Source organism: Arachis ipaensis, chromosome B3, assembly GCF_059453495.1.
Source record: "Arachis ipaensis isolate K30076 ecotype BB chromosome B3, ASM5945349v1, whole genome shotgun sequence".
NCBI classification, from domain to species: Eukaryota; Viridiplantae; Streptophyta; class Magnoliopsida; order Fabales; family Fabaceae; genus Arachis; species Arachis ipaensis.
This window is the reverse complement of record NC_142438.1, coordinates 56,327,769-56,337,346: the sequence shown is the minus strand read 5'-3', so window position 1 is coordinate 56,337,346 and position 9,578 is coordinate 56,327,769. Positions and strand designations below refer to the sequence as shown.

Below are 9,578 nucleotides of genomic sequence, written 5' to 3'. Positions count from 1 at the left end.
AAGAATATTATCTATCTATTTGTATTTCTTCTTTTAAAATTAGCTTTAGTTTTTTCATAATAACTACACTAATTGAACTTTTTCAACTATGAATAATATCATCAAGAGCTAACTGTATGAAAGTTGAGTTTTAAATGATTGTTTAACGACATATATAAAAAAAGGACATTTTAATTATATTGTCAAGGTTTTAAAATATGAAATATAATTTTAAATTATATGTTATTATTTAAATTACTATTTTAGTATTTTAATTTGTAATTAGATATTTTGAAACCTAATCATATTTTACAATAATAAAATATAATTATAACAACAATTATGCTACGCATACATAAAATAATCACTTGTACAGAATAAATCTTAACATACAAATTTTGAAATACAAAATACACATTAAAAATAAGTTAAATAATATATGTATTTATACATAAATTTATAGTAGATAATTTGATAACTAATTTTTTATGTAAACGTAATATTTTTATTATAAAAATTATTATCATGTTATATATATTTCGCCCCCACTATCAAAATTTTCTGGATCCGTCACTGTGTATGACAAGTAACATCTAAACGATTGGAATTAGTCATGACATGTCAAAAGTTGGGTCGTTGTGTAACATCCCAAATTTTTGAATCAAGTCATTTTTTTAATAACTAATTAATTAATTAAAATGGTAATAATTTAAAATTTGAATTTAAAATTTAAATATATGAAAGCACTAGTGGTAGTAAATCTCTAACCGACAGTAAACAACCTTTTAAAACATAGTCATAACTAATTCTACATTTATTAGATTTGAATGATATTTTATTATATGAAAAGATAAGAATACTAGCTCTATTCCTTAAGTTAAGTATAAAATCAAATTCAAATTAAATTAGGTAGATAAATCGGTTACAAGTTTAGAGTAGAAAATCGCGCTCTTATCAGCCAACCTGATATACTAATAGTATTTCAGAAATATCTCAAGTTGTGGTTATCCGATTGACTTTGTTTAAGATTCGTTTTAAAGATAATTCAATTCTCTATAATTTTGTTTCTAATAGATATTTCCAAATACCAAACGTATAAAAAGTTATAGGGCTCACAAAGTGACGATCCAGATTGAAGATTTCACCTAAATGCCTCCTAACATAATCTGCACATACATGAGAGCTATTTGATCCTTCCTTTCTCATTCTATTCCCTTTTTCTATACAAAACATTCTACTATACACAAAGTCTAGTCATGAAACAAGTCTCTCTTCACTAACAAGCCGCATCTATTTGCATCGGAACACCTATCGAAACTTTACTCGAGGTAGGGGTTTTATGCTAATTTTTATGTCATATATAGATGTTAGTATTACATGCCATGATATAATGTCTCTTCCCTTCATACGCATTATGCATTATAATAAAAATCTTATGTTCATGAAGAACTGAGGGAATGATCCTTCGGTAAGGGAAGGTGACCCCCAAAGACAAGATAATCGAGATGATCCTTTGGTAAGGGAAGGTGATCGGCAAACCTTTGGGATAAGAACCTTTGGTAAGGGAAGGGGACTATCCCATCAATTTTATATAATAATATATCTTTGTTGACATGACTCCCTTCTTGTGTATGTCTAAATAACCTTGATTGTAAATTGAACTGAGGGAATGATCCTTCGGTAAGGGAAGGTGACCCTCAAAGACAAGATATCGATATGATCTTTCGGTAAGGGAAGGTGATCGCCAAAATGTTTGGGATAAGAACCTTTGGTAATGGAAGGGGACTCCTACTTTTTATACCGGTTTGAGCTCAATACCTTCCATAAAAGCTACGAGAAAAAGTAATGAAAAGTGCAATGAAAAGTGTGATCATGATTATTCTTCTTTTATTTTTTTTATTTATGATTATGTTTATTATTGCATTCAAAGATTCTTCTTTTTCCAAAGTTCCTTTTTGTATGATGTATGATATTGTTTAAGATATTTATTTTATTCAGATCTATTCTGTTCGACTTATCTATGGCAATGTTACTATTCTTCTCTTATTTATTATTTATTTCGTCTTGCTTTATGGCCTATGAGAACATCATACCAAGGTTTATGAGTTACCTTTATATGTTTTAAAGCTATAGGCATTTTGTATGCATTACACATGTCATAACATAAGTAAATGAGAAGCATCTAAAAGTCACACCACTCCAACTAATCAAGACTTTTGAAAATAATAATTGAACAACATTGCATCATCACTGTTTTTATTTTAAAACTTGGAGTGGTTGGGGATGGATACGATGACACCATATAGATAAACTACTGAGAAACTTTTGTTTCTCACCCCTCTCTCCGTACCATCTTCAGGAACGATGTAGTACGAAGCAATACAGTTGAGGTGAAAAGACAGGTGCACTAGTGGGAGCAAGCTATCAAGAACGTAGATACAAAACATTAAACGTTTACCTTAAGAAGGAAGAATATGCGATTGTTTTAGCCATAGTTAAACAAATTAAGGGAATTAGAATTTTCTATGTGTCCTGTTTTATCCTTATTGACTGATTGCAATTGTAACTATTATGTTTCCTTTTTATTTGGTATGAGTAAAGCTTGTCATTGTTGTACCTTCATAGTTTAGCACACCAATTTTTCATGTTAGTATTTTTAAATCCACTTATATTTTTCAACTAGTAACCATTCTGATAAAAACTAATTATTTAATATTTTTATATATAAATTATTTTATATAAATATTTCATATTTGTTTTAAGTAAAAAATTTCGCAAGGTTTTGAATATCAGCTACTAAATATAACCCAAATAAAGCTTAACTCAGTTTAAAAGTATTAGGGTGTTACACATTGCATGGTCAATCTTCCCGTCAATATTTGATATAGTTTAAAAATGATAATTAAAAATAAAATATTAAAATCGACAGCCAAGGCGTCGATTCTTTTGATGACATTAAAATTATTCTACTGTTATCATCACATTATCGACAAATTTGGGTAGAGAATACTTTTTCTTTAAAATCAACGAATATGGCGTCTATTTTAGTATTAAAAATATCGATACTGCCTTACCATCGATAAATTTGAACAATCAAGATTACTTTCCAAAATCGAATAAATGGTGTAGATTTAATATATAAAATAGATGCTTAGGTTGTTTCTTGTTTTCAAATTAAAATTGACATAGTTACCGTCGATTTTTATTATTAAAAAAATGCTCTCCTGCACACTTCCTGCGCCTCCCTCATTTCTCCCAAATTCCCCATTTCACTAGTCCTCACTTTACCCCCAAATTCCCCTTGCATGTACACTTCAACCCTTATTCTCCGTTGCTTCCGTCGCTCTGTCATGGTCATACTACCATCACTCTGTTGTTTCCGTGCCGCTGTCACTCCTCAGGTTTGCGTCACTGTCGCTCCTCACGCTCGTGCCGCCATTGTTCTACTGCTGCCGTGCTACCCCCATCCCTTCAATTGACAGTGCTCAATAAAGAACCAGTTACTCTCTCTCTTTCCTTTTCTGTTTTATTATTGCTATGTTCAATTTTGTTGGTAAAAATATCAACGAACTAGTCCTTTTGTTGTTGAAAATCATCACCGACATAAATTTTTATTGATTATCACTGAACCTTAAATATGTTGTTGCTGAAAATATCACTAAGCTATTTTTTTGTTGCTTAAAAATATTACTGAGATAAATTTGTTACTGATTATCATCACTGAACTTTGAATAATTTGTTATTAAATTGAAATTTTCTATTTATATCGTGTTCGGATTGAACCTAACTAGTTGTGATCATATGCATACTTTAGTCTAAAAGTTGTATTAATATTTTATTTAGATAGATATGTCTTGAGGATGCTCAACAGTACTTGTAAAAGTTATTGCTGCAAGCATAAAATTTAATATTAATTTGTTACTCATTTATATTCTTATATAAAGAATTAAGAGTAAAAGACAAATAGGTTCCTGACCTTTTAAAACGAGGACATTTTCGTCCCTCAAGATTGAAAAATACATTTCGATCCCTCACGTTTTAAAACGGCTGACAATTATACCCCTCCGTCTATTTTGGGCCAAAAACGGCAACGGAGCCAGCTGACATGGAGGAGTAGAGGATGATGTGTCCGTTACACTTGCTGAAGTGGACTAGGACAAATTATTAGTGGACAAATTCGTCCCTTAATGGCCAAAATGATGCCGTAAGCATGAGTGAGCCCTATTTCATCAAAATGCAAAGTGGAAGCCATGGCCGCTGCTGGTGCGATCGTCCATGAAAGAGTGGGGGGGGGGGGGGAACGGGGGGGGGGGGGTTCTTCATCTTGCTTATCCTTTTTTCTATGTTTCATGAAGGTGTGGATTATGAGGAAACGTTTAGTTGGGAAAGCTTTTGACATGATTTTGGGGATATCTATGAGTGATAACAGGGAGGTATGTTCATATTTTGACGAATTTTAGTTGTACACATTCTGCCATTATCCCATTCTACATAGGATAAATTGTGTTAACTTAGATTCACTAATACTATCCGTATGTCTATATGTGTTTATTCATTTAACTAGATGTCTTGCTCTGTATGCAGGGCTATGAGAAGTTCTGGGAGAATTTTGGCAAACATTTGAAACTGGGTTGTATTGACGATAGTGAGAATCACAAACGCATCGCTCCATTGCTTAGGTTTTTCTCATCCCAAAGTGAAGAAGAACTGATCAGCTTGGATGAATATGTTGAGAACATGAAGCCTGATCAAAAAGATATTTATTACATTGCAGCCGATAGTGTGAATAGTGCAAAGAACACACCTTTCTTGGAGAGACTTGCAGAGAAGGATCTTGAAGTATAAGTTTATTTTCTTTCCTAAGTTTATAACTTTGTACGGATTAATTATATCATTTCTTAATATTGGTGTTTGTGATTTTTTCTTAGGTACTATTTCTGGTGGATCCAATTGATGAGGTTGCTATTCAAAACCTCAAGTCATATAAGGAAAAGAATTTTGTTGATATTAGCAAGGAAGACTTGGATCTAGGTATGTTCCTATTGCGTGGTGTATGGGAATAACATATCCCAAATGCTTGATATACTTCATGTTTTGGGAAAATGCTCATTTAGTCAATGGTATCAGCATTTTCATCAACCAAATATTTAGTAGTCCTTGTTTTTCAGTGGATTCATCATGGCTTGGTTCTTCTTTATAGCTAGTTAAATTTGATTTGTTGTTTCTACAGGTGATAATAATGAAGAAAGGAAAAAGGAGATGAAACAGGAATTTGGCCAAACTTGTGACTGGATTAAGAAACATTTGGGGGATAAAGTTGCAAGTGTGCAAATTTCAAATAGACTAAGCTCTTCACCCTGTGTTCTGGTGTCAGGAAAATTTGGTTGGTCTGCAAACATGGAAAGGTGGGTCTTCCTTTCTATCATATACTTAATGACAAATTTTGAGGATTTTACATAACAAATTAACAATGTGCTCTATGTATTTTTCAGGCTGCATTCAAAACAAACCCTAATGATCAAAATGCCCTCAGAGCTATTGACCTTCTCTATGATGCAGCTTTGGTTTCCAGTGGTTTTACAGTAAATTCATTGGCTCGGTTAATACTATTGTTTTGAAAGTCATTGAAGTTGGGTTGTTAATGTGATCAAGGTGCTGCATATATTGGCTATTTTAACTTTACGTGTGACATTATTTCTTGATGTGCTTGTGTGCGCGCAGCCTGATAATCCAGCGCACCTTGGAGGGAAGATATATGAGATGCTGGGTATGGCTCTGACCGGTAAATGGTCTACGTATTCTGGTCAGTCTCATCCCGCAGGAACCCAGCCCCATGTCCCTGAAACCGTAGAAGCTGAGGTGGTTGACCCTGCTGAGGCAAGCAGTCAGAAATGATCAAGAATTATAAGCATGTATATATCATGCTATCTAGACTGAAGTGAACCTGCATAATTTCACGACAACGGCAATGGAAACCATCACAGAAAGTTTAATGGTCTTACATGAAATAGAAAAACAAGAAAATTGCAAAAGTCAAAGAGTGAAAACGGCAATGGAAACCATCACAGAAAGTTTAATTGTCTTTCATGGACGATCGCACCACCAGCGGCCATGGCTTCCACCTTGCATTTTGATGAAATAGGGCTCACTCATGCTTACGGCATCGTTTTGGTCATTAAGGGACAAATTTGTCCACTAATAATTTGTCCCAGTCCACTTCAGCAAGTGTAACGGACACGTCATTCTCTACTCTTCTATGTCAGCTGGCTCCGTTGCTGTTTTTGGCCCAAAATGGATGGAGGGGTATAATTGTCAGCCGTTTTAAAACGTGAGGGATCGAAATGTATTTTCCAATCTTGAGGGACAAAAATGTCCTCGTTTTAAAAGGCCAGGGACCTATTTGTCTTTTACTCAAGAATTAAAAATAATGCATGGTAGAATAAGCATTGTTTAAGCATAATGGAAGTTACTGTCCATTGTGAGATATTTTGGTGATTAGCTAACATACTATTTGGAGTTTATCTAAAGGTAGTTGGTTTTTGGAATTTTATCCACGTGTTTTTAAAAATAAGTATAGAGATAACATATTTAAATAGCTATTAGGTGCGCAAAGAGAAAAAAGAGAAAGAAAGGAGATGTGAGCCGAGAATGTGGAACAAAGAGAGAGAGAGAGAAAGGGCTTCCATCAAATTCTACATCATTTCACTTCACTCTCATCATACCATTTCATAAATTTAAGCACAATAAAGAAGAGGGTGAGAGTGAGAGAGGACAGTCGAGAGATTGAGAGTGAGAGATCATCAATTTCCAACCTTCATCAAGCTTTCTTCACCAAAAACACCACTTCCATGACACCACCTTTATAAGAGCTCAAAAATTCCAAGTCTTCTTTTCGTCATCTTCTCTTCTCACCATTCAAAAAATAAAATAAAATCAGTAACTTAATCAACCATTCACATTTCTCCCAAGATTATCAACCCAACTAAAAATCCAAGCTCAAGAGGGCTTCCTTTGGTCAAAAGAGAGAGCTAACATCAACTTTCAAAGAGAGTGGTCAACAAAGGGCTAGGCTAGATAGTAACCTCTTGCTCATGATTATGTTGCTAAATGTTTGATAATGATTATGATTCTGGTGTACATGATCGTGCGAAAGTTGATGCATTGATGTCTTTGTTGTTTGATTATAATGCAAATACTTGATGTGAAGTTCTATGATGATCCTGATGAGATATGTACTTGTTTAATGATGATGAAGCTGCTAAATTTTTGTTTTTATTATGCATATTTTATATATGATCAATATATGTATGTGTATGTGTATGTGGTATGTGAGTAATGAAAAAAGTGAGCTGAGCTCTTAGGGCTGTAACAACAAGTGTAACAAATTTAAATAACTAAAAAAAGGTTAGAATCATGAATTAGAGGAAGTTAGTAGCTTAGAAAACTAAACTTGATATGTAGAGTCCGAATTTTATGCTGCAGAATCTGTTGCAGAATTTTTGTAGCAACTTGTTCGATCTGGGAGCAATCTAGGCACTCAGTTTAAGTGAAATTATTTTTCTATGAATCCTTAATGAGTCTAGGATGTCTCCTGAAAATTATTACATATAGGGGGTGAGAACCAAACCACACGGTCCTCCGTAGGAGAAGAAAATGCCACAAAAGAAATAGAAATAAATACACCTGGTCAACGCACATTTCAAGAAAGTCTATCTTTATAAAAGCTTGCAGTTTTTATTTTCTTTATTTTCAAATCATCTTCGCTTATATATAATTGCATATCTTAATATTTATTAATATTTTCTTTAAAGCTCAACGACACATTTAAGGATTTTTTACCCAACAGATTACCATCTCTCTTTTTCTATATGTTCAACACATAAATCAGAGTCTAAGGGTAATACCGAGTTCAATCTACCTCAACCTCAATCACCTCCGTCCACCAGCAATCACGATCAAGTCAAACAATCAAAACATGCAAACAGTCACATATAAAGCATATAACACATAGCACATAATCACATAAAACACATAAGCACATCACAACAATAAAATGTACGCCCAAACTGTAAATTCAAATAAATAATAAATAATTTATTAATAAATTAATTATGAACAAAATGGGGGTTAAAAATTTTAAATTTATAATTTGGAGAATTGCCGGTAAAATTTTAATTTAGAAAATAAATTTGAGCGCAAACATATAATTAATTGTGAAAAAACGCATATTGGCATTAAAATTTAACTGTACCTACTTAAGCCTGTCCGGTACTGCATATATAAAAACTAATACTAAAAAAATGACAAGAAAAATATTTAGAATAAAAAATCAAACACTTAACTTAAAGATTTTGGTCCTAGGTGGGCTAATGGGCAAATAAACCCCATAACATAAAATTTCAGCTCATTTCTCCCAAATTGAGAGAGCGACCTCAAAGAGAAAGAGAATGAGAGAAAAGAGAACCCTAGTACTATTCACTTGACACACTGATAAACCACTATTTTATGGTTTATCTTGTGCTAAATTGGGTGGTTTTTATCAGTTCTTTGCACACTTATTCATACAAACTGCATAGTTGTAACAACCGCCCCTTCTAGAAACAAAATTAAATTTGAAGTTTGAAAATCAGTTAGGAGATAAGTTTAGAATTTTGAAATTTTGGATAGGAACCTGGTAACCACCCTCAGTTTGAAATTTAAAATATCCCAACCACCCCATCCCCAAATGTATATAAATAGGGGAGCACCCATAGGTAGAAAATCACTTTTCTCAAACACTTATCCTCTCCCTTCTCTCTCTACAAAGAAATAACATTCTGTGGGCAAACACAAGAGGCAAGCTCAAAGAAGCGTTAGAAAAGAAGGTAGGGAATTATGCCTTTCTTACTTATGTTGGCATGTAGTATGCTTTATTTTGTTTTTCTTCCATCCATGTATGGCTACCACCTTTCATGTATTTTATGGCATGAATTATTCTTTGCTTATCTCTCATCTACATTGAGCATGATTATCCATTTTGTCAATTACACCCTCTTGAATCCATTAATATGTATCCCATATCTTTTCTATGTGCATTTACATGACCCTTTAATCACTATTCCTTTTATGTTGAGAGTACATGCCCCTTTATAACGTTTTATTAAATTATTTAACATTCCCTAATTTTACTATGTGCCCTTACATGACCTTTGATACCGTTACATTATTATTATTCCTTTTATGTTGAGAGTACATGCCCCTTTATAACGTTTTATTAAATTATTTAACATTTCCTAATTTTACTATGTGCCCTTACATGACCTTTGATACCGTTACATTATTATTAATCCTTAAATATTGAGAGTACATGCTCCTTTTTATATCTTGTTCAAAGGAACCCTATTTTATTATATGGAACTAAATGACCCCTTATATCATTATTGCTCCTTTATTTTAAAGATCAAGGGTACATACTTCTTATAATATCTAATCCAAGTATTTTAAATACTCACTTTCTTACTATATGCACTTAGATTATACTTTTTACATTATATTATTAATATCTTCTTAGGGTCAAGAGTACATGTTTTCTTATAAATGTTTTATTCAGCTAATTAATA

At 32.9% G+C, this 9,578-nt stretch overlaps 1 protein-coding gene across 1 annotated transcript; it reads left to right on the top strand.

The window, feature by feature from the left end:
• The first annotated feature begins 3,329 nt into the window (after positions 1 to 3,329).
• Positions 3,330 to 5,874, top strand: LOC107633266 (heat shock protein 90-6, mitochondrial-like). The gene is made up of 7 exons (XM_088507147.1): positions 3,330 to 3,380; positions 4,335 to 4,412; positions 4,564 to 4,818; positions 4,908 to 5,010; positions 5,210 to 5,388; positions 5,472 to 5,561; positions 5,701 to 5,874. The coding sequence occupies exons 1-7, from the start codon at positions 3,330 to 3,332 to the stop codon at positions 5,872 to 5,874; spliced, it is 930 nt and encodes a 309-aa protein (XP_088363273.1).
• The last annotated feature ends 3,704 nt before the right edge of the window (positions 5,875 to 9,578 follow it).

Coding starts and splice junctions, on each gene's coding strand:
- LOC107633266 (XM_088507147.1), top strand. CDS start 3,330: ATGGTCATACTACCATCACTCTGTTGTTTCCGTGCCGCTGTCACTCCT. Junction 3,381..4,334: donor GTGCCGCTGTCACTCCTCAG/GTTTGCGTCACT, acceptor TGTTTCATGAAG/GTGTGGATTATGAGGAAACG. Junction 5,389..5,471: donor CTGCAAACATGGAAAGGTGG/GTCTTCCTTTCT, acceptor TGTATTTTTCAG/GCTGCATTCAAAACAAACCC.